This window comes from Protopterus annectens, chromosome 5.part0 (assembly GCF_019279795.1).
Source record: "Protopterus annectens isolate FY-2018-M chromosome 5.part0, PAN1.0, whole genome shotgun sequence".
NCBI classification, from domain to species: domain Eukaryota; kingdom Metazoa; phylum Chordata; order Ceratodontiformes; family Protopteridae; genus Protopterus; species Protopterus annectens.
Window position 1 is genome coordinate 1,405,635,731 of NC_056735.1, and position 26,985 is coordinate 1,405,662,715.

The following is a 26,985-nucleotide window of genomic DNA, read 5'->3' on the forward strand; positions in this document are numbered from 1 at the left end:
CCTGAACAAAGAAGACGTTATAAGAGATCTGGGTACACAGGTTGACAGCAATGTCTCTTGATCACCACATTACTACTGTGGTCACAAAGTCCTTCTATGTGGCACATCTCAGTACTAACACATTAGCATCTAGGAAAGAAGAGATCATTGTCCCCCTGTACTCTGTTGACAGAGTGACACAGTTTGTTTCAGCATACATATTCTGATGGATGTGAGGTAGGTAAATAAAATGTATGTCCTCATTTTCTGACAACAATCATAAAATTACAGTGATTTACCAGAGAAATGATAATAATCTGTAAAACAAACCAGAAATATGAGCAATAAACCTGGATATCCTGAAACAATCCAGCCATTTGACAGGTATGCTCAGAACCCCATTCTGCAATGAATCTGGACCAAGGGTGACAAAGTGGTGGGTGGAAGCCATGAGAATGGGGATGTATCTGAAGTACTGGCATAGGTAAGCTAACACAGTTGCTGTAGTAACACCCTCCCATGTGATCTAACATATCTTCTTCTTCTTCTTCTTTCTGCTGCTCTCGTTATGGGTCACCACAGTGGATCAACTGTTTCCATTTCTTCCTGTCCTCTGCATCTTGCTCTGTCACACCAATCACCTGCATGTCCTCTCTCACCACATCCATAAACCTTATCTTAGGCCTTCCTCTTTTCTGTTACCTGGCAGCTTCATCCTTAGCATCTTTTTCCCAATATACTCTGCATCCCTCCTCAGCACATGTCCAAACCAATATAGTCTTGCCTCTCTGGCTTTGTCTCCAAACCTTCCAACCTGGGCTGACCCTCTAATATACATATTCCTAATCCTGCCTATCCTCGTCACACCCAGTGCAAATCTTAATATCTTCAACTCAGGCACGTCATGCTCTGACTCCTGCCTTTTTGTCAATGCCACTATCTCCAACCCATATAACTAACTGGTCTCACTACCCTCTTGTAGACCTTCCCATATTTACTGAAATAGCACAAGTAATTAAATTAGGACATCTACTATGGGTAATTACAAGTGTATTTGTAAAAATATCAGGCACTATGGGGATGTAACAGCAGTGACAAACAGACACCAGTGTGAAAGTGCATACCCACAACCAAAATCACCACAGTCATAGTCACATACCGGTAAGTCAAGTGAACTGTAGAGTATATGGACTGTGTGAACAATTATTTCATTGTTTGCCACTCACACACTAGCCCAACATATACAGTCCCAATTCTCAGTGTAGTCTGAATCCTGACCTTGGTACAGGACATGTCTCAGTCTGCCCCTACAAACACATATATCCAATAGATCAGCAGAAACTGGAGCAGCATGCACAGTCAGATAAAGAAGGAGCCATAACACTTACATCCACCACCCCCTCCATACTCAGAACAAATAACATGTACACATGACATGTGTACACAATCATGACAGTCTGTTAACAATGGCCAGACATACACAGACCTCTCACATGTACAGTTCACCTCAGAATGTACAGGCTCAGGACTCATATCTAAGCCCTCTTCCCTGACATGGCTGTGGGTCTACTACATCACTGGGATGGTAGCAGGAATAAAGATGAATTAATGATAATAAATATGTCTGCGCTTCATTGACATATGGACAAAGGCTGACATCATTTGGGGACAGAGGCACAAACACAAGGGTAGATTGGACATATTACTGTCATACATTGAGACAGTTGCAGATGTTAGTGGGTTTGTTGGAATATCCTTTATGAGGAATATGATGTTGGCAATACCAATAGATGTGAGTATTTACTGACTACATTCCCCAGAGTCCACAACTGATTTACCAAGGACACCAACTGTCTGGGGGACAGACAAAACATAACAGGCAGACATGTGGCCATTCTGTGAACAGCATGCCAGTGGAGAGGTATGTCAGAGACATATCACTGTCAGTGGTGAAGTCACTTACTAAATGCATGCCCACACAAACCCTGTCAATCTATCAGTCTACCTTGTGTATAACAGCACTGCTGACATATAATCTGTTCATAAATCTGGAGATATGTCCCCAATGTTGTTTGGCTGTCTCCACATGTCCTGTCCTGTGACGTATTGCCACCTACTGTAGGTGAATCTGTAGGCCACCACCTCTGTAATGTCCCTTACACAGGCAAGGAAAAGAGGCAAGGCCCACATCAAGGAATGTCCCATATGTCGGAACTAGCAGCAGTGTCCAGGCCCACAGCACAATACAATGTGGGCACCTACATAGTGGTATGGCCTTAGCAATACCTGACATATGCACATCTGTACAGAGGACAGATGGAAAGTAGATAGCCAACAGGTTATGCATTAGGATGAATGTTTTGAAATATAGATGTCTGAAACTGAAAGGTATGCCATTACTACCTGACAGCAGTCCTCAATGACATGTCTGAAAAACAGTAGTCTACAGTTAATATCAACATATCCGATCAATATCCAGTAGGAGATACATAAAACCATACAGCTCAAACACCAAGAACAAGATAGCCAGGACTCAGTGTCCCAGCTTTGCATGCAGGGGTGTATGGCTCTAGTACTACAATCTACTCTTACTTGGAAAAGCACTGTTAAAAGTACTAATGTAATGATACAAATATCTTTTAAACTATTTTAGTCAACCAGTGCACTGTAGCTGGTATAACATGCAAGTGTGACTGCATATAACCTGGAATACTACCCATGTATGAAACAAATACAAAGAGAAAAGATTGTGGTACTACCTATGTATACCCAGCTGTCCCATACAGTATAGTCACACCCCTTGCTACTGTAATGACAGCACATAGAAGCATGTTATGTGCAGGAAAGTAAATACACTTATTAAAGATGTCATTACCCTGCTATTTTATCAGACTGGAATGTGATCAGTGGTTACCAGGGCTGAGCTTTTCTTAGCAGATTTAAGCATTGCCTAGATGTAATGCTAAGCAGATTTGCGCACTGGTGAGCAAAGCCTACACAGTGTAAGTGCCTATTCATTTAACCGTACATTAGCACTGCTTACCACCATGCAAACCCACGCAAACAAGCTTAAAGCTGCTCAAAAGTGCCTTAATCCCTCTGAATCCAACAGTCCTTGTTCTGCCTAGCAACAAAATAAACAGCCCTTGCAGGTCTTGAACCCAGGACCCTGTACACAATAGTCAAAGCAATTTATCACTAAGCCACCTCAGCTGTATAGTTTTAGAATGTTTTCTCAAATATACCCTTCTTTACAGCCAGTTTATAATAGGGAAGAGACACTGTGCAATTAAGAAGGATTGACATCTATAAATATATATATATATATATATATATATATATATATCTGAATAGAAACATACATATTGAGAGAGAGAGAGAGATGTAGGTAGATCCATATATGTGTACAACAATATATAGATATATTACCAATAAATACTGAGGTGTGTGTGTGTGTGTGTGTGTGTGTGTGTGTGTGTGTGTGTGTGTGTGTGTGTGTGTGTGTGTGTGTGTGTGTGTGTGTGTGTGTGTGTGTATGTATATATATATATATATATATATATATATATATATATATATATATATATATATATATATATATATATATATATATATATATATATATATATATATATATATATATATATATATATATATATATATATATATATATATAAACAGCCTAGTTTTAAAACATGTGTTACTGTCCACCACATATAATATGTTACAAGGGCATCTAAGAGCATTCTCTGTACACCAACCTCTTGAATGTACAGACTTCAACATGTTTCCCAGCCTTTCCCCTCAGCAGGAATGACAGCACCAAATAATGATAGACCAGTATACCTATCAACCTCCTACTGTATGATATCTGGACAAAGCTTGACATAATTGGTGGACAGAGGCCCAAATACATGGCCATACTTGAAATCATACCTCTCAACCATACCGAATTACTCAGTTTTTACCGAATTTTGGGGTCCAAATGAAGGGGTACCACGATTCCCGAGTGGCATCCCTTCATTTCCGATTTTTTTCATTTTTCTTTTAATTTTTTTCAAATACCGTGCTGTCAGAGCTGATGTTATCACATGCACGATGACGTCAGCTCTGTCAGCACTACCAGCCAGTCGGAATTGAGCTCAAGGAGCTCACGTTGTAATTTCTGGCTGGTCTGGCTGGAAATGCAAGTGGGAAATCTCACTTTGAAACAGGGAATTCAGGCCGTTCATTTGTTTTGGACAGCACTCACTCACTCGTTTTGGACAGCAGCAGCAATCTCACTTTGAAACAGAGAATTCAGGCTGTTCATTTGATCTGGACAGCAGTAGCACTCGGGAAGCTCGGCTTGTATTACAAATGCATGAACAGCCATTTTGTAGTACAAATGCATGAACAACCATTCATGCAGCCAGGTTTGGATTACAAATGGATGAACAGCCGTTTTGGAGTAGAAATGCATGAACAGCTGTTCATGCAGCCAGGTTTGGATTAGTGTATGTGTATGTGTGTGTATGTATGAATATATGTACAGGAGGTACGTAAGCACTGACTTATCTCCATATGCCATATTTCATCATATTTTGATCTTTTTTGTGGGGGCATATAAGTATTCAACTGTGGTCTCTCAAAATAAATAGGTGCACTGTAGTATGTATCCTATCTTTTCAAAAATTTGCAGAATGACCATGTTTTTCTTCATATTTTTGGTCTGTTCTTCATAAAATTGTTTTTTCATCCATTACTGATGACTGAAATCACTTGACTTTCAGACTTTGTATCTTACAGAAAATGCATTTGAATGCTAATCTTGTCATGCTGATTTTAGGTCTTTGTTAAAATTCATTATTGCTGTCTTTGTCCAGAATTTTTTAGTGATAAGTTAAAAGATGTAGGGGGATAGGGGTGCCATGGAAGTTATCAACTGTCTCTGATATTTGTGTGTGTGTGTGTGTGTGTGTGTGTGTGTGTGTGTGTGTGTGTGTGTGTGTGTGTGTGTGTGTGTGTGTGTGTGAAAATGCCCCCATGTAATACACCTGGTGGCTAGAGGTATTTCAGGCTCAAACCTTGTACCAAAAGAGCCTAAAGTCCCTAGCCACCACCATTTCTAAGCTTTGTCTAGATTTGTTGTGCTAAGAGTTGAGAAGAGCTATGGTGGGAAGTGAGAACAGAATTTGTATTCACCCATTACTGGCTTAGTTGTTTGTCCAGGTTTTTTGTGCTAAGAGTTGAGAGCTAATGTGAGTGAGAAGTGAGAACTAAATTTGTATTCCCCCATATTGGCTTTGTCCAGGTTTTTTGTGCTAAGAGGTTGAGAGCTATGGTGAGACGTGAGAACTGAATTCAGTAAATGATAGCCATTAAGTTTCAGTCTTCCTGCTGATTTGGCATAGTGGTATGTTGCTCTGACTGTACAAGCAATGGTTAAAATGTGTCCATGGTTTTTGACCTTTTGCACCCCCCAAAAAAAAAACTGAACTTGAAAATAAGTGTGAGAAGCTGTGCAAGATGCCTATGGCTTAAACTACTGCCATTTTATTTATAGTGTGGGTGTGGAAGTAGACTTTTATGATTGAAATATTCTGAATTGGGCAGTTTTGTCATTATTGGTTCATGCATTTTCTTTCATTGCCTACAGTACAGCCTACTGGAAAAAAGTTCAAACATATTTAAAATGCGCTCTAACAAGTGTGTTGTACTACACAAGGAATATAACTTAATAAAGTCAGGAAGGTATATCAAAGAAAAGAACACATACATGTTTCTTTTTTTGTGTGCAAGGGGCCAATGATTTGAAAATGGCCCAAAGGTAATCTTTATCCACCACTGGTCAGATGCATTTTCTTTGGATGTGGTTTGGGTTTCCATGCTATTTCAATGAATGTGAGTTTCAAGGGCAGAGAAGTTTTAATGCCAAGGCTATTTTCATTGAGACAGTATTGCTTTGTTTAGCAGATGTCAAAATAAAATCCAAATAATCACTGTAGAAGTAAAGCAGTATGCACAAAGTGTTTATGGTAAATGGGGTGAAATTGCCAGGTAATGGGACATTGGAATGGCTGTAGGTGGTCAGTGGTGCCATATTTTGATTGTCTGTTCTTCAGTTTGAGTTTGAAAGTTGATATCCCACAATTCCATTGGAGTGGGTGGGGTAAGTAATTATGTATGCAAATAAGATGTTAATCAGCGTACAGATTTGTACCTATTTTTCATGGGCCTTGTCCAGATTTTTGATGATTCCAGGTTGAGAGGTATGCTTGAAATATTGCTGTTAAACACTGAGAAAGTTGCTGGTGTTACAGGGTTTGTTGTAACATATCTTTTCTGAGGGGTATAAAGTCAGAAAAACAAATGGATGTTACCATTTACATAATGCAACCACCAATGTATGCTACTGATTTGCCAAGGACAACATCTGTCCTGGGGAACAGACCAAAGATAACAGGCTAACATGTGGCCATTATGTGAATGGCCCTACAGTTGAGAGCTATGCAGAGACAGAACTTTGTCAGACTGAAACCCATCCAGAAGTAGCATGTGCAGACAAACCCTGTTAAACTAGCAGTATTCCAAACATATAACAGCAATACTCACATTCTGCCCCTAAGTCTTGAAACTTCTCCACCATTTAGTTGGCTTGTCTCCACAAGTCGTGCTGTAAGAGGTACTAGCTCACACAACTCCAGAATGAGTTCCTCACAAGTAAGGGAAAGGGCCAATGCCCACATGGAGTATTCAATTGTGAGTGTGTTGACATGACATTGGCTATTGGAAGAACTACACAGCTGCTCTGCATGCAGTTAGCAAGTTGGGAACCCCAATAGGTGTATAGGCCATCACCTGGTCATGAACATCACCTACAAAAGAGATGCTGCCCACCTATTCAAACCAGCTCTATCCATGTAGTACAGAGAGAGAGAGAGAGAGAGAGAGAGATAGCAAATAAAACAAACTGGAAAACAGAAGAAAGAAAAAAGGTAAGTGGAACATGTAAGCGTGTAATTGAATGTAGTACTTGGTCTGTAATAATGGGAAATATGATTTGGAGGAATATATGTCCCAATAAGACTTGCTGTACTAATGTCCTGCTGAAAAAAAAAAAAAAAAAAAAAAGAGGGACAAACATTGTTTTTTATAAGTATGTACATACATTTTAAAATATGTAATTACCCCATCCTAACATAATTGTACTGTAAAGAATTAATGCCTTTCTCAATACGTAGATAGCACTATGTGTTTTTTTTATTACTTGATCTAAACTAATATGTATCCATTGTTGCTCACTGTCTGTGTCTCAGGCATTTATTGTAATTGTTTAATTTCTATAGCCTTGTTTTAATCTGAGGAGCTTTTCTCCCCGGGCCTCCACTGAAAATGGAAATTATCCAGCTGGACTAGCCCGGTCAACAAATGTAAAATAAAATAAATAAAATAAATAAACAGCTGCTATGGCCATGTCATCTAGCCTTATCTGCAGTGGGAGAGATCACAGACATACCTCTCAACTGTACAGATTTTCACAGAATGTCCAGATGTTCCCATCATAGTTTTTTGTCTGTTCCTCTTGAAATCTGTACTTTTCTGGCAAATAGCTAAGGATTGAAGTCATCAAGTAATGACAAACACTTGAGATAAAGACTCCACATCCTTAGAAATATTCACAGTAATGCAAAATATATCATTCTACAAACTTCCTATGTTTGTAACAGGAATATTTAAAGTCTATCCCTGTTTATCCCCCCATCATTTTAGTCTTTGTCCAGATGTGATGCTCTGAGAGGTTGCGAGGTAGGATCACAGCTCAGGAGCCCGACTCACCCTGGGAAATGACAGCTCATATATGACAACCGCTGGGGTGTCTGTCAAATAGTTGCAACTGTGCCACTGCTAGGCCAGTTAATGGGATGTTGTCCATATCCATGTTACTTGTGAATATGAGTATGACACATGTTTGCCTTGTAAAGCTAAGAGACCTATATAAGGCATGTGCATAGTAAAGTATTGTTGCAGACATGTGTGGTGAACTGCATGTGATATACTGAATTAATAACATTCAACTGTACAGTATTCTGCTGGACAATAAGCATATTTGCGACTGATATCTGTGGTCACATACACATATACCTGTGTTATGTCAGCTAAACCATTGGCAGGTCTGTGAGCAATGACACTGTAACATAATAGCCTACTTATGACTGTTAGACATCTTCCAGGTTATCACAGTGATGTCAAACCCTACTGTGCAATCAACATACTAATGTATGGTGCAGCTATATTAATACAGTATCACTACTGATGTCCTTTTTGTCACCCATTTATGTGTTCCATTGTCCAGACGTGCTGCTATAACAAGTTGAGAAGTATGATTGAGCAGCAAGACTGTAAATATAGTGTGCCATACTAACGTATAACAGAAATGTATACCAGGTATCCTCTGAGCACATGTATGTATGCATATGTTCAGCTGAAAGGCACAAAACTAATCACATGGGTTTCAAGCAGTAAGGTACATAGGCTGTGCATGTTGCACATGTGTGTAATATCAGTGTCAGTGCATACAACAGACATAAATGTGTACAGCTACTGGTTGTTGCATTGCCTGACACTGATGTGGGTACTAAGGTAGGCATGATTCTCAGGTATTAATCGGAGAAGTGTCCAACTGTGTTATGACACTCTGTCCATGCCTACCACTACCAGCTATATCAACACCTATACAGTGGATATCACAAGTGTACACACCCCTGTTGGAATGCCAGGTTTGTGTGCTGTATGACATTCAGACCACAGAAGATCATTTCATAATGTTTCTCATCTTGAATGTGACCCCTAACCTGTACAATTCCATTGAAATACATTCAAAGATGTTTCCTAGGAAAGTGCGCAACTATTGCCAAGTGAACATGTGCCATGTTGTTAGAGTCCAAACCAAGATGAATGAATGCTGTAACCATCTAAAGAGGTGCATACACAACATATTAGTTTAAGGGTGTGCACACTCATTCAACTGGCTTATTGTACTAATTATTATTTCCATATGTTTTCACAGAGCAGATTGTTATGTTTTCAATTGAATTATACAGGCTATAGGTCACATTACAGGTGGGAATTGTTTTGAAATGAGTTATTGTGGTGTCATGTTCCAGTTGCACAAATACCAGGCATGGTAACAGGGGTGTGTACCCTTTATATCCACTGTAGCTATATGGACTCAGCAGTACCTGACCTGTATAACCAGCCTCCACCAAGGTAGAGTAATCCCCTTTGGTGGACAGCAGCAATACACAAACCACATACTAGGTTGCTACATTGGCTGTACAGGGACACATAGGTGCAAGAAACAACTTGGAAGCAAGTCCACCTATATCTGAGCAAGAATGTAAGTTCACAGGTGACTTCCTGTATGGCTGCCTATAACCGCAAATTAGACATATCCACACCACCAAGGACAATTGCAACTGTGTCTCCACATATGTTGTAAGTCTCAGAGGAACAACACAATTCACCCTGTACTGGGGGTAAAGAACACCTCATACACACATGCCATGGATATAGGTAACCTGCATCACACAGATTAGGTGGGAACATTGCAACCCTGTCCACCCCAGTTGTACAGGGGGATATGCATATCAACCACACTCCTCCCAGCAGCAATGGTGAGCATGTGCATATTGCCTACTGATGGCAACAACAGCTTATCTCCATGGGGCATAATAACATCACTGTCTGCCTTCTACATGAACTCAGGCATGTGTTCACAGCTGCATCACACACCACAGTCAAACACGGGTCTATATTTGATCATCAAAATGGCTCATAATCGAATATCGTAATGTAACTGCAAAACCTGAACCCTAACAATATCGAAACCTCAAAACAGCAAATTTTTTCCCAGGGAAAAAATTTGCTGTTCCGAGAAACACACACACACCACAAGCACATGAAAAAGCAGCAATCCACACACATACACTTAAAAGCTACATCTAACCCTACACTACACTGCACATACACTACTACTAATCTATCCACTTACCTTAACCCAGAACCTAACCTTAAGGTCCGTCACTATCGCACACTCACCTCACTCCTGCCCTAACCCTAACTCACTTAACCCGCCCCGGCCCCAAATTCTCACTATCGCACACTCACCTCATCCACACCCTAACCCTAACTCACTTAGCCCGCCCCTAATCCCAAATTCTGTCACTATCGCACACTCACCTCACCCACACCCTAGCCCTAACTCACTTAACCTGCCCTTAACCCTAATGTCCATCATAATTGTACACTTACCTGACCTGTGCCCTAACCCTAACTCACCCAACCCACACCCTAACCCGAACGTCTGCATGATCACGCACTTACCTTAACCCAACCCGTAAGTTTCCACCGCATTGCTGAAAACAGCAAAGCCACAACAACGGCCAACCAAATTCTTTCCCTAGGAAAGAATTTGTTTTTGTGCAGCTTCATTGTTTTCAGCATTTGAGATATTGGGTTCGATATTAGATAATTCAAAATTCAGCCATTTCGATGATCTAATATAGACCCATCAAACACAGACCTGCCACCATCCACACAGCATCCACATGGAAGATGGCCACTGTCAACCCTCTACACAGACATGAATGGAGAACAGAGGATTATGCAATTAAATGTCCAACATTGGGAGGAATAAGGTAGTGCAGGGCCAGAAGTGTAATGCAAGTTGCTATAGCCATGATAGCTTAGAGGGTTATGGTATAGTGTGGATTATTTGCAAGTAATATCCACTGTTGATGTGCAATATGACAACCATATGAGGTCCTGTGACCTTTTCCCTGTTTATGTCTTCCAGGTAACATGCAGAGGGCTCACCTACCAGCATTCTCTGTTGAGGAAACTGCTATCATCACCCAATATGTGATTGGACATTATGCCCTGTTGTTTGGATGGAGAGCAGAAAATATGCAGGAGATGACTGCCCTGTGGAACAGTGTGGTCTACAGGGTAAATGATGCCGCCCTGCACAACAGAACTTATGAGCATGGGCAGCATCGGGCCACCAACCTCATCCGCCATGCCCGTCAAAGGGCTGCTGCTGTATCGAGGGACTGGCTAGCCACAAGTGGGACCAAGCCATCCAGCCCCCCACTGACACCCACAGAGGAGCTCATCAACAAACTTGGGGCACCCGCCCAAAGCACAAGCCATGAAGCTGAGGGAAGCATTGTGGAGGTGGGTTGCACACACACACACACACACATACACACACACACACACACACACACACACACACACACACACACACACACACACACACACACACATGCACACACATGCACACACGCACACATACACACACACACACACACACAAACACACAGACACACACACACACACATACACACACACACACACACACACACACACACACACACACACTGGATGAGGAGCATGCAGGTAAGGGCCCAGTGGGGATTAGTACATTAATGTATCAGACATACATGTATGTGTATTGTATCTACATCCATGTGTCAGGTCCAATTGCAGTTGTGGATGGTGTTTTCTAATGCACAGAGGTGCACATCTGTATGGTGAGGACAGGACATTGTGTATTATTGGGGTTATACTGTAGATGTACAGACATGCTACATCCATCCTGTACCAAGGCCACATGTGAGTCTGCTAACAATAACTCCCTTTCACAACTAACTAGGACCCTCTGGTCTGCAATATGGGACAGCAGCCTGAAGCTGGTGAGTATCACATTGTTCTGTTGTTGCCTGGCAATACCCCAAGCATGTGAATGGCATGCAATTTACCATGCACACAAGCATCAGTAATAGCTATATTGCATTATGTAATCGCTGTATTGCTTTTTGTGCATGTTCACTTGTGCTGGGGTTAACTGCATTGCATCACAGTGGTCACTACTGGGGCCTATCTGACATGAATTCAACATTCCTGTAGCATAGCTCACAACTTGTCAGTGCCAAGACATCTGGACAGAGGCCAGCAAAATGGTCTGGACAAACAGTCTAAGGTAGGGACATGTGTGACATATTAGTGGTATACAGTGGATATAAATTGTGTACACACCCCTGTTAAGATGCAAGGTGTTCCTGTTACATACTAATTAGGACCACAATATGTCAGCCCACACCTCTTCCAGCCTTTAATGTGACCCATAACAGGAACAGTTCACTTGTAAAACCAAGCATCTGGACTCAAGTATTGTGCTTACAATGCTGGCCACCTGTGAGGGTGGCAGACATCGTATCAGCATGATGTTTCAGTCAGCTATGATATCTCATGCTGACATATGCGTCAGTACACTATTTGGCTACAGTATCATATCCATGGGCATTGTTAAGGCACACAGACCACTTCTAACCATGTACTGGTTGCAAACATATGGATATTCCAGACACAGCTGTACAGAGGACTGTACAATGGTTTAACCTGCTGCATGTGAGGCAGATGCTGTTACCACACTATATAAAGTAATGGCAGTGGGAGGTGGTCAGCAGCTGTGTATGGTATACACATCAAAATGGTATAAGCCACACAAGGTATGATCCTCACACACACACACACACACACACACACACACACACACACACACACACACACACACACACACAGCTGCCAGCATTGGGATTAGAACTCCTGCATATCTAGATATTCCTACTATAGTGCTACGCCGTTATCAGATGTGCCACAGAGCTTATACATTTCCACCTGTTCCAAAGGTACTTCTAAGGTGGATGATTAAACAGGACTATTAATTTGGATTGAGGGGAAGTGTAAAGGGTAGTACACAAGTCAAAAATGGTGTAACCCACCCACTACATGATTCTCACACAAACATATCCAAACAGTTGCCAGTAAGGTGATTAGAACTCCTGCCTATCTAGTTATTGTTACTATAGTGCTACACAGTTATCAGACATGCCATAGAGGTGGTACATTTCCACCTCGTCCAAAGGGTACTTCTAAGGTGGTTGACATCAATAGGACTACTAGATTGGGGTGAGGGGAAGTGTGAAGGGTAGTACACAAGTCGAAAATGGTATAAGCCAGACAGTACATGATTCACATACACACACACACTTGCCAGTATTGGGATTAGAACTCCTGCCTATCTAGTTATATCTACTAGAGTGTTATGCAGTTACCACACATGCTACAGAGCCTACTGAACTTTCATGTGGCCAAAGCTGCTGATAACTGCACAGCTGCGGTGAAATATTACAGATAGCAGACAGTCTGCCTTCTGTTCCACCCTTACATCGTGCTAGTTCTTTCTGTCTTGCACTTCAACTAGCATTATGGCTTGGCACTTCACCAGGTAATTATATCAAGAAGTGTGGCACACATGGGAGCCATCAGCAGTATTCATTCTTCACAGATGTAGCCCCAGTACTTACTAGTTATGTCCACCTCTCTTGGCATGATTGAAGGGCTGTTTTCTGTGCTTTCACCCATTAACCTGGTGCACTTGTCCATTCTGAGGCACTGTTGCAACTGCCTCATGTACACAGACAACCCTCTCCTCTAAACCCCAAACACTCAGACCTGTGAGAGTTACCCATATATCACCCAATATGGACATATGCACTCTCCAGCAAAGACTGCAGAACACCATGTGAAACACGTAGCTCACCATGACACCCACTTTGATAGCCATGACATACTGTGAAAAGCCACACACCTACCATCCCAGAGGCAGTCAATGGACATTTACCCAAATAGCACAGACCAGCAAGACAGACACCCACTCAGACACCGCAACATGGCACATGCCAAGGGACACATATTTAAACTACACAGATTTGCCCCTCAACCTAAGCTCCTAAGGCTAACCACCTTGCATAATACAGTGATCATGGATAACTCAATACTGAGGCACATGCATATCCCACTCACTAAGTTGAATATGAAGCAGGTAACAGCCAAATATCTATCACATACCAGCATCCAACACGACACAGCCAGTCATGGCACTCCACAACAACTACAAGTATCACTCATAGTTGTTGTGGAGTGCCATGACTGGCTGTGTCATGGCACAGCCAGTCATGGCACTCCACAACAACTATGAGTATCACTCTGTTTCCATGTGGGTGTGAATGACTTGGGACACACCTCCCTGGATGACATGACAAGAGATATGGTTGAACTCTTTGATTATGTGGTCCAGGCAGGTGTGACAGTAGCCTTGGGCAGTGTGCCATCATCACCCAGAATTATGCTGTGATACTATCAACAGATGATTGACTGCAACATTAGCTTATGTGCATTGTATCATTCTCAGGGGATCCGGTACCTCTCTGCTTGGAATGACATGATTGACAGAACCCAATGACTTGCCACATATGTCCTACATTTGTCAGCGTTGCATTTCCAGGTATTGGCTAAGTGTCTTGCCACCCCTATGATGCCTTATTAGATAGTGTTCCTAATGTAATTACCACCATAACAGCTATACAAGTATGCAATCTGAGGCCATGCTGCTCAACAGTAGACTTCTAACTGTTAGGATGCAGTCACTCAAAGCACTCGCTGGAGTGGAGGACACATATCTACTGTAATGGAGAGGTGGTTCACAGCAGCAGACAGCAGACCTGCAGTATCAGGCTATGACGCATTCCACAGTTGTCAGCCACCAAATATGGACCACACCACACTTCCACAGGTGGTGCTGTCTTCATATTCATTATGGCTAGGAACACCTCCAGACTAGAATCCCAGCATAATGCATTGGAGATACTTCCAGTACAACTGCCTTGGGGTAATTGTGCAATTCAGACCATAGCCTGCTATGGTCTACATCTATGCCCCTAGACTGTCAATACACATTCCTCAACACCATGTCATCTGTGATGGTCCAATGCAACACTGACATAGTATGAGACTCAACTACCCCTCCATCACCTTAGGAAAGTAGCCAAGCTCCAGTACAGTGGCCCAACACTTCTGGGATTCATGATTTCCAATGCCCTGGACCAGCTCATACTGACCCCTAGCAGAGGATGCAACAACCTTGACTTGTGTTGACTACTTAGATATGGGACTGTTGCTCATCCACATATGTCAATCCCAGCATGGTGAAATCCACCCAGCCTGTAATCAACATGGAACTCAACATGTCAGCCACACCTCCACAAAGGTAACCACCTTGCAAAACCTCTTAAAGGCTGACTTTGCAGCCAAGAAAACACATGTGGATGACTTCACTGCACCCATGGCAATGGGAAATAGCTGCATGACTGTGGAATCATACATATATGCACTGTACAAAGAAGTACATGAATGCATGGTACTAGCCAGAGCCAACAGAACCCAGAAACTGTCCTCCAAACACTGGGAGGCAATGTGATGGTCCTCTGCCTTTACTAAAGTGTACATCAGAAGGAGGCTACTGATGCAGAGAAAGGTGGTGTCCTATGACAGTTGAACTCACTTATTAGCCTCAAACACAACTTTGGGTCCCTCATGGAATCTTCTACAGGCATCTATGATGCCAGGCATGCAGCAGACACTGATGGCAATAACAACAGCCTTTGATAGTTACATCAACAACCTCCACAGCATTAAACACAAGTGCTATGGGTTATTGTACAATGCTAATACCTATTCTGAGACAACAGATATTGGCCACAGTCTTGGCAACACATTCAGTGCCAGCTTTACCCCTCTCTCCCCCCACATGTGAAGTGCTGAGTGAATGTGTTCTTACATGCTGTATCTCGCTTTTGTTCTAGGCATCTGTGTGTCACCAGCAGCAAGACCACGGGGTATGGCAGTGTGGTAACACATCCACCATGTCATAGGCAGGGTACAGCTGTATGTGCATGGGAATCCTTAGACTGTAACACAGTGATTGCATATGCCTCACAAATTATAGGGATGAGGGTTGTACATAGGTATATGTTGATTTACAACATCTGTTGTAGAATGGAGAATGGTACATGTGGTTTGGACACACCTCCGATTGCTAATAACCACAGCCAATTCATCAACCAACCACACTGAGATTACTCGCCACAAACACATCCAAAGAACTACTCAACGGCTGCGTATAAAAACAGTAGATTTATTGGTGAGTGCTTTCATGGTGTTGAAATACCACTTCTTCAGACCTAATAAAAACTAAACTGCACTCTACTTAAATACCACTCAATCATTGACACGCCCAAACCTTTTCACATGTCATCATTCAGCGTGTCAATGATTGAGTGGTATTTAAGTAGAGTGCAGTTTAGTTTTTATTAGGTCTGAAGAAGTGTTGTTTCAACACCATGAAAGGGCTCACCAATAAATCTACTGTTTTTATATGCAGCTGTTGGGTAGTTCTTTGGATGCGTTTGTGGCGAATATTTTTGGAAATAGTATCCAGAGACTACGTACTACTGACCATTACCTTGTTTGTGTTTGGACACTGAGATTACTATTCACACACACACACACACACACACACACACACACACACACACACACACACACACACACACACACACAAACTTGCCAGTACTGAGATCCATAGGTTCATTGCTTCATAGGTGTGTAGTAAGTGAATGGGCCTGGAGCTCTACAAGGCTAGCCAAGGGAATACCCTGGCATCAGGCCACATGAAAGTAGTCCCCAGTGTGGCTCAGAAGTATAGTCACTGGAGTGGTCCCCAGGTGTGGGTATTGTATTCCCCATCCACTCATCCAGATTTCTATTGCTGGTAGCCAATGATGTGCACTGCTTTACATGCATGTATGTACATTCTAAAAGATATGCTTCTGGAGCATTTCTCCCCGGGCCTCCACTGAAAACAGGATCTGTGGAACCTAGTCGGACTTTCCCGGTCAACAAATGTTAAATAAATAAAAATAAAAATAAATAAATAAAAAATAAAATAAAAATAAAAATAAATAAATGTATGTGATTTATATTCCACAACATGGACAGTGTCTGAGTTGTGCACATGTCCCACATCCATGTTCTTTTAAGTGTGGAAGTGTGCTTGAGGTCTCTGGGGCATGTTGTGTGGACAGATTGGTATCTTCAGAACTAGCATTCCTGACCTTGTTTGGTGAGACATGGCTGTGTAACTGAGGTAGTGATTGCACCAACATAGACAGTATGATACAGGCATTCATTGGAGTTATTGGAGTCTGTCCATACAGGGCATGTGCATAAGGCATGGTATTCCCTTTGTGGGGTACATTTGCAGACTCTACAGTTGTTGCAGGTGTCCAGTGGGGAACATGGCAAAAGGGCCACTGTACACATTGATTGGGCTACTGAGGGGATAGAACAGGGTACCATGTCCTTTTACTTGCTGGATAACACACAGACAGGAGATGTAACAGACCAAAGTACTTTCTGATGTCAGTGGTACTGTTGTGGTCAACAGGCAGCTGACTGTCAACCTGTAATCCCCATTCTGTTATAATTACGTCACTCTTTAGTGGACTACCACCAGTGTATTACTTCATGTGAGCCATGGTGTTCCCAAAGGTCTTGGCGGCACATCTCTTGGCATTGAGGTAATATCCAGGGTTCTGACAACAGTCATAGGTGTCAAGTGGCCTTTGGGCATGATGTCAACATCACATGGATTGGGAATACTACTACCCACCTTACTGTTGTATACAAACATTAACAGCCAGGGTTCCTTTGTGTTCTCCTGCACCTCAGAAGGGTAGATCCCAAACATGGGAGGACATGGGTCCGTACCCTGTGTGACACCAGACATGTCTGGTCATCTGTTTGACATGGAGTTCCCTGCAATCACACCGTGGGTACTATCTGTGAGCCAATTTACAGGAGAAATACTGATATGATGGTTGCTGCCTAGCCAAGTGTGTTTGTGTATGATTCCTGGGTGGAGAGTGGCCTCTGAGTATTAAAAAAATTGCCTATATTGCTAACTAATCCATACTGTCATATAGTCATTGCACATGGCAGTACACATTTAAGGCTGTGGATTGTCTACATCAACATCTATGGTGTTTGACAACTGTTGGCCTTGTAATGTGAACATTGGGACATATCCTAGGTCCTCAATATAATAATTTAGCAAAACCCACCCCCCAATGAATCCTGTTATTACACAATCACACCAGCACCCACACAGGATATTGATGACAAACACACACAAACACACACACACACACACACACACACACACACACACACACACACACACACACACACACACTTGCCAGCACTGAGGTTCTAACCCCTACCTAGCTATGTATTGCTACAACAGTGTTACGCATTTATCGCATGCACCATGGAGCTAATAGGATGGATGTTGTCCCAAGGTACTTCTAAGATGAGGAACATCAACAGCCCTTGTAAATACTGGCATTGGGTGATGTAATGGGTGAGAGATTTCACAAAATATTTTACCCTACACACACATTTACATTTGGAGGAGGAAGGTTCAAACCTCTATCTAACTATGTTTTCAGACCTTTATGTTACACATTTACCACACACACCACTGACCTTATATGGTTTAAGGTTGCCAACAGGTACTTCTAAGGTGAATTATATCTGCAGGACTGCTAAAGTCAGGCACCGAGAAGTGTACTGGGTGTAAATGGGGCCAAAATCTTTAAGGTATAGACACATATATGTAGATATATGTACACACACACAAACACTTGCCAGGAATGAGATTCAAACTCCTACCTATGTAGTCATTACTACAACATTGTTCTGCTTTTATCACATGCACAACAGAGCTTATAGGTAGAACAGTGTCCAAACATACTTCTAAGGTGAGTGACATCAGCAGCAGTGCTAAAGGAGGAGTAAGGGAAGTGTAGTGAGTGTGAATGGCCACAAAATCAGGTCTCTACAAAGGCACACACATTCTCTCACACAAACACACATATTTTCACAGTTGTCAGGATCGGGATTAGAACTCCTACCTAACTAATTTGCTACACTATAGTATTACACAGTTATTGCAAGCACTATGGAGCTTATAGTGCTGCAAGCTGCCAAAAGGGTTATTTCAGGGTGACTGACATCAGCAGGAGTGCTAAAGTAGGGCAATTGGAAGTGTAATGAGTGTGAATGGCCTAAACTACATTCATCTGGAAACACACACACACACACACACACACACACACACACACACACACACACTCACACACAACTTTACATTTGACAGGACTGAGATTATAACTGCTACATGGATAATTACTTGTATTGTAGTGTTACACAGTTATCATGAGCACCACTGAGACTATAGGGCTGAGGGCTAACCAAAGGAATTTCTACAGTGAATGATATTGGCACATCATGTGATATAGGCCGATGGGATGTGTACTGGGTGGGAAAGGCCTCCTAACTGGATTCTCTCTGTCACTGTCTGTCTCTCTCTCTTCCCTGTGTGTGTGTGTTTGACATATTATATTATGATGGGCTTAGATATGTGTGAGTATTCTTATCCAATGCGTGTGTATGTGTGTGTGACGTATCAATGGTGTACAATTTGGTGTGTGTGTGCACAGACATCTGCGAATAACAGATACTTGCAGTCTACTGTGTTGTCAGACATGGGCTTCATTTCTCTAAGTGTAGGAGCATGCCCAGTATGACCTTCTATACTGAGTGTGTGCCTCCATTCCAGGAAGGTTTGGACTCCAGTTCAGGGTTTTGTGTGCTACAGCTACACCTAGCAACCTGTTTCTGCAGGATATCTGTAGATAGGTTGCCAATATGGAGACACAATGGGTGTAATTTACAGGGCTACTGTAACTATTGCTGTCTCTGCTGCTTGTGCAACATGGCTGGTTGTAGCATAGATTTTCTGACATAAGCACTGTTTTACACTGTGCTGTACCATGTCATCAACTACTGACAGTTACCATTCTTTGCTCACAGTTATTTACCAGGGAAATACAAGATGAATGAAGTTGAGACCAATATTCTGAGGCATATAGACTACAGGTTCTGGCACACTTTTGCCATTGTGGTGGGGCAGTTATAGACAATAGACTGCTGGTTGTGTGTAAATGGCCCAGCTCCTTGCTAGTATACTGGCTGGGGATCCCCTTCTTGTGCTTTTTTCAACTTAATGGAATGGCCATATCCTGCTAGAGCCATACCTCTCAGCTGTACAGATACACCCAGGTTATCCAGAGGCAGGACTCATATATCTGGTCAGTTTACCTTCACAATGTGGTTTACAAGCAGTTTTCTGGCTATTCATTCATGGGTTGCAGTCAGGGGATAGTATGGGCGGACATTAGAGTTTCAGAATTCACACACTCCATGACATCCATACTTCTACACCCCCCCTGTGTTATTCTCTCCTCTTTCTAACATTATGAAACCAATATCTCAGAGTTATCCCTATAGTTGGACCTTTATCCCAGTAGTATTTATGGCCTGGTCCACATCCTTGCAGTAGGACATGGAGAGGCATGCTACTAGGATTTGTCAACATGGCCTTGCATTTGTTTTCTGTTTACTGTGTTAGGTTGTTAGTTAGTATCCCCTGACATTCCGTACATTGGCACTATGGGTGAGGCATGGGCCTTTGCCAGAGGACTGTAGGCCATTTGAAAGTGCTGCAGGCCGTCTGTAGCAGGCCAGTGCATTCTGAAACTCATACGTTCCCAGGCTGCAAGCCAGTGGATTACCCTTGGGTGAGAGTGGTAAGTGGTTGATGTGTTCCTGTCAATCCCTCTTGTTCATACTGATCCACAAGCCTGGATGTGGGCAGGTTGGTGCTTACAGCTACGGACACACCTGCATGGGACACCTATTCAGCATGCAGCATCATGTATGTATTCCCATACAGAGATGGGGTCATGCTGTACTCATTACCTACAGCAAGAATATGACCTGTGATAAACCTCTGGCTCATGGTGGGGTGAGCTGGGTGCATGTGTGATATGGAAGCTTCTTGCACTTGACTCACAAATATACCTGGGACATTCCCTTTATGCTGGCTTGTGTGTGATCATGTGCAGCCTGTCATCACTTTATAACTGTGCCTTTTGTGGTCTGCCAGTGATTGGCCAGACTACAAGTATTCCATACTAGAGGGACAACTAATGTGATGCTAACCTCTATGTATAATTCCAAACTTGTGTGCAGTTGACAGTTATTTTATATGCACTCTGTGTAGGTTACTTCCACCTGTGTACTGCTTCTATGTATGGGCCCCCATTCATGGCATGCCCAGCTTTCCAATGGTGACAGATATTGACATCTGGACTGTGAGTATGTACAACTGTTGACATGGGTGTAGCTGAGAAGCAGTGTGGTTGACACTGCAGTTGTTGGAACATGGCCCTGTCAGCCACTGTAGTCTACCTAGGCCACTGAGACACAACCATCCAGGCCCACATGCTGACCATTTCCAGACAATATTAAACACACAACAAACTTGCCACACTGACCTCTGCATATTGTACACATGCAGCAATGTAGATTGGGACACCTCTGGTAATCTGTGCTCCAGTGATATTATTCCTCAAACTTACATGTTACTGCATTTCTACATGGGATTGTGGGGGGGAGGTGCACATCTGAAGATGTTAAACATTTGCAATGACTGTATTTGGTATTTTGGTTACTCTGCCGGCTTCCATTTCATATTGTATTGTGACCTAATATGCAAGAAAGGAGGTATATTAGTAGAGTACAGATGTTAAATCTTAATGGCATAAATTTCAGTTTCGGACTTCTTACCCTTCAGAACTAAAATACAACTGCCAGACCTGTTGTGGTATGTCTGTGTAGGTCTGGTGGGGACTGTTCACCATTGCCATCATTTGGGGGCCTTAGCCCAGCCTTTCTTTATGGTCATCTACACCTGTCCTGCTCGGTGAGGCTGTTGGTGGGTATGTGACCCTCATTGACATCCATATGTGTGACCTATTGACACCCACAGTTATTTGGGCCATCACATGTACTGCGCTAGGAGTTCTCACCTTGTATAGTACTGCCTAGTAGGTTGACACCAGTATTTGTTATGGATTTCCTGCTGTTCCATATAGCTGTCAGCTGTCTGCTGCTATCCTATTCAGCCACCCAATTCCCTTGTATGGTTGCATCCATATCATACATACAACTATGAGAACATACTACTCCATTCAGTAATTGATTGGAAGGGTGATTTACCTTGTTGCTGGGCCAGTACTGAGGACGATGCTGGAGGGCTGACTATGTAGTATGCACATAGTACACTCCCTATACATGGTAAAACACATGTAGTGTTATGTTTGGCATCCTTTTTACTGTGCGTGCAAGTCAGAGAGAGGTATTAGTCCCTGGGTCCCTACAGTGTCAGTGTGTGTGCTATATGTTGCCTCTTTGCCAAGGCATGGGCATACTGGGCACGCCTCCTTCTGCCTACAGGAGCAGGCTCAGGATGTTCCTTCTCCAAGTCCCTCTGTGCCTGTACTGGCCATGGCAATGGTGGGGGGCTGTGTGGCCCTGCCCCGTGTTGTTCTTGCTGCAGCTGTTTCAGCAGGATCATGTTGTGTAGCATGGCACATATTATGAACATTTGTGTACATGTAGCTGGAGAGTACTGCAAGGCTCCACCAGATATGTCAAGGCAGCGGAACCGTGACTTGCGCATCCCAAACACACACTCTACAATAATCCTGGTTTGTGTGTGTGTGCCTCATTATGGTGTTCTTGTTTGTGTGTGTGTGTGCATTTCTGATGGGTGTCATCAGCCATGGCTCCAGTGCATAGCCAGCATCACATACTAGATTGCCATATGGGATGTCCCCCCTGACAAATGCCTGATACAGCTGTGAGCAGTGCCAGATGTGGGAGTATTGCTAGCTTCCAGGGCTGCCAGCACATACATTAATGATAATGCCCTGGGCATCACACATGACCTGGCAGTTGATGGAGGGGAAGCCCTTGCGGTTTATGTAGACCCTACCAGGCTTGCCAGGTGGTGATTTGATGTGGATGTGCGTGCAGTCTGTAGCACCAACTACCTCAGGGTATTCTTCTATGTGGTGGAAGAGATGCATACTTCTGGTCAACGCCTCACGGGTGGTGGGGAACTATATGTGCTCATTGGCATGTGGCGTCATGGCATCCAGGAACTGGTGGAGTACCCTGGATGCTGATGTCTGTGAGACCCCCATGATATCCCCAGTTGGTCTTTGGAAGGTACCTGTGGCTAGTATTCTTAAGCCTACACATACTTGGTATCCACAGGGATGGGTTCCCCTCTATTAGTTCTGTGTGTGAGGCAAGGCTGGCACAGCTGAATGATTTGCTGTAGAATGTCCCTGTCAAGCCTATAGTGCTCCACTATCTCCAGGTCATGTAGGCCCTGATAGGTTACCCTGGGTCTGTACACTCTTCTCCTCTTCTTCACTGTGGGTCGGTTGTCAGCATTCTCCTCCTCACCACCCTCAGTCTCTAGCACAGCAGCAGCCACTAACATTTTTTTGGTTAGTTTTGCCAGTTAAAAAAATCCCCCATCTGTGTACACCAATGGTGTAGAGTTTGTGGGAAAAAACAGTCTGTAGGGTGTTTGCATAGTTTATAGTAGTGTGCTGGGCTGCTGCATGTGTAGTTGGCTGATTCTGATACATTCCACCTGCCAGCTATGCTAGTTCTCCTTGATTGCCTTCCTAATGTTGTTTCCCCAAAAACCAGTCTGAAAGGTGTTTGCTTAGTTTATAGTAGTGTGCTAGGCTGCTGCATGTGTAATTGGTTGATTCTGATACATTCCACCTGCCAGCTATGCTAGTTCTCCTTGATTGTCTTCCTACTGCTGTTTCCCCTTCCCAGTTCCTCCCTATTAAAGCCCCGAGGTGCACTGCGCATACCCAGTGCTCAAATGTAAACAGTGCCGCCATTTTCTCCTTTTTTTTTGGTTTAAAATCCGGTGTGCAGCGCACACACCCATTTAGGCTATGTACACACTGCTCAGGCACATCTGACCTACTCCCTTCCTTAGCTGTGCTTAGCTAAGGACAAACACGGGCTACAAAGCTCCAATGAGCTTACAGCAAGCATGACACACCCCCTTATGAAGTCATTCGGCTCTTACACTTGCGCTGTTGTATTGCTGCACCTACACAGTTAGGTACAAGCTGACACTTTGAAGAAATATGTGGTTCAGTATAACTCCCCTCATTTGCATACCCCAGTGTGTAGGTCATTAGTTACTACACTAAAACAGACCCTTTCCCCTTGACAACCAGTGCTCCATGGTATTGTTTACATTCTGCATGCCATTGACTATAATGGCAAAATGCAGAATTCACTTCAAATTGAGTTTTCACTTTTTTTATTTTTAATTTTCAGCACAATCCCTTTTGCGTGCTGCTGTCCTATGCTTAAACAGCCATGATTGGCCAAAAAAAAAAAAGTTTAATTTTCATAATAATTCATCATTTTTTAATGCCAATGGCCTTATATTTGGCCTGGCAGCTTGGTGAATCGCTAAATCACCTAATTTGCATGTTTTTCACCAGCAAATGAGGTGATTTGCATATTTTCCGGTTTTCCGTGCTAGAACAGTGTAGGACCACTCGTGCATGTGAAAATGGCTCTATCGTAATCGCTCGGCGGCCATTTTCCATGCAGGCGCTCCTACACTGTTCCTGCACAGAAAATACAGCTACCTGAATCCCAGGGACTGTTAATTACTGCAGTTCTAGACTCAGAAGTATACAGTTTAGTTTTGAACAGAGTTATTAACTAATAAGAGTTTCACAAAACTGCTAGTTTATCAGACTTCTTGGATTAACTTGCAATACCCATTTTCTTATTTTACTAGACAAATCTCTAACTACTGGAAAGATATCTAGCATTTTCTGTGTACTGTTGCTATAAGTTTTTTGTCAAAGCTTTAAAATATTGTTTAAATAATGCATCAGTGCTTTTCCAGTTTATCAACAGTAAGACTCTAGTGATGGCATTTTATTTCTCATACTTTGTATCATTCTAGATCTGGGCAAAAGTTTTTTCTTAAGTATGTGCAATTTTCTATGAATCAATTCTGTCCATGTACACAAACATTTTCAGTGCCTCTCCTGTCAGCTTGGATTCTCCATGGTTAGTTTCTTCGCAGAAGGCAAAGTCTTGGGAGTGACAGCCACAGTGGCCAAAACAACAGCTGTAGCTGCTGTAGTTGTACCAGCAGCTTTTAGTGATTCCACACCTGCAACCTCACAAGTCCTTGCAGTAATTTCACTACAGTTGGAGTCACTATGAATACAACAGTTATAATGTATGAAAAATAGTATCCCAAATAACTTAGCATCAGATACTGTAAGAATCTAAAAGTGGCTAAATTCTGCCTAACTGATCTGAAAGAAAAAATATCTTTTATACTAAATTATAATAGCAACTTAACTTGAAAATACATATATCTGTTCTTATAGAATTAATTTGTTTTGGTCACATTCCAGAAATCTAGCAGTTATCTGCTTATGATCTTTGTAAATGCTTCAAAGAGTCTGGCGACAAAAGCCCAGTGCAGCTTTGAAGAGCTAAGAAACATGTCTGCAGCCTGTCACAGGGGCTATATTTAAGGAACAACCTTGCCAGGACTGATGGCCTTCTGAAACAGTTGTGTAAGCCATCCAACATTGTAAAGACAGGGTAAATGACTTAACATCAATTGGTTCTTGCAGGACATAAACACACCACTAGTTTGATTCGCTTTTCCAGACTGTAAGGATCAGCTTTTGCATCTGGAGAGACATGTGCCTTAGCTATCGTTATTGCAGACCATCTATCTTCTGTAGTAATAGTTTACACATTTCCAGTGACCATAACACATGTAAAACAGTTATGCATACCTTTTTCATTGAATGGTGTGTGCCATGCTAGGATGTAGTTGTTGGGCTTTAGCTGCAAGCATCCTTCAACTGTGGCAGGGTCAGGTCGTCTTCCCTGGATCTTTTCAACTGCTGACACATACAGTCTTACCATTTCCCGATACAGGTCTTCCAGGGACCAGTAATCTACAAAATAAAGACAAAGAAAATTTAGAATAAGACACTGCAAAGCTGGACTTTCTCAGCAGAATGAATTAGATGCAAATCCAGAATAATAATGTGTTTGCATTGCAGCTGACACCTTTAACAGTCTAATACCTTTTGCCACACATCTGTTTTTTATGCTCATGTAGCTCATAATACAGGGAGTTCAATATTTTTTTCTTATTTTCACTCCATTCTCTTCAGTCTTTTTTTCCCTGAAGCATGTATTAGGAAAAAGCTGTTCTCAGTTCAATATGGTAAATCCTGATTATTGTTATTAACCAAATACAGAGCAGCATTCTCATGGGGCACTTCTTATAAATTCACTCTAATATAAATATATAGGGGGAAGACCCTCAAATACATTTTTATGCTGCTCATAGCATTGATTTGTAATAAATGTGTGCTTAAAAATCAATGTGCCGTATTCAATGTTGTTATACTATACATTAACTCAACAAAGAATGTGAGAAAAAAATGCTCATCACTTGCAATAAAACATTACATCTCCCCAACGACTGGATTTTAATCCAAAAAAGCAATGTTTTGTGTTTTCCTATTACACATAACTTTGCTTTATTCCCTGTGAGAATAGATGCAGTAACACCTTAAACACCTGTTTAAAGAACATGCAATACTTTCTGTATAGTCTCCATCTGGTTTATGTACATTAAATCAAAGGCTGAGATTCAAGAAGATCCTAAACATGGTGCTATCCCTTTGCTGTAGATTTATACAGGGTATAAGATTCAAGATTAGGATTGCCAGTCAAGGAGGCTTTCCTAAACTAGCAACTGCCGACCATTGTTTTGATATGAAAATGTTACCAGATCTTGTTGTTTGCAGAATGCATATCCTATCCTGACTCACATTCTGAATAATCTGTTCCTTGCCCTCTGCAAGGAGTGATATACTATGCACATGCCAGGCTGCTCATAAACTATTCACTTGCATTAATGCATTCTGCACAGTAACCATTTGACATGTGAGAACCTACTTCAATGAGTCACAAAATACGAGAAATGAA

At 42.3% G+C, this 26,985-nt stretch overlaps 1 protein-coding gene across 2 annotated transcripts in view; it reads right to left on the bottom strand.

Moving 5' to 3' along the window:
* Positions 1 to 26,985, bottom strand: part of ADPRHL1 (ADP-ribosylhydrolase like 1) — a 460,723-nt gene that overhangs the window by 320,540 nt on the left and 113,198 nt on the right. For both annotated transcript variants that reach the window (XM_044071213.1, XM_044071214.1), the window contains exon 2: positions 25,776 to 25,940. In XM_044071213.1, the coding sequence (XP_043927148.1) occupies positions 25,776 to 25,940 (165 nt within the window). The remainder of the gene's footprint in view (positions 1 to 25,775; positions 25,941 to 26,985) is intronic.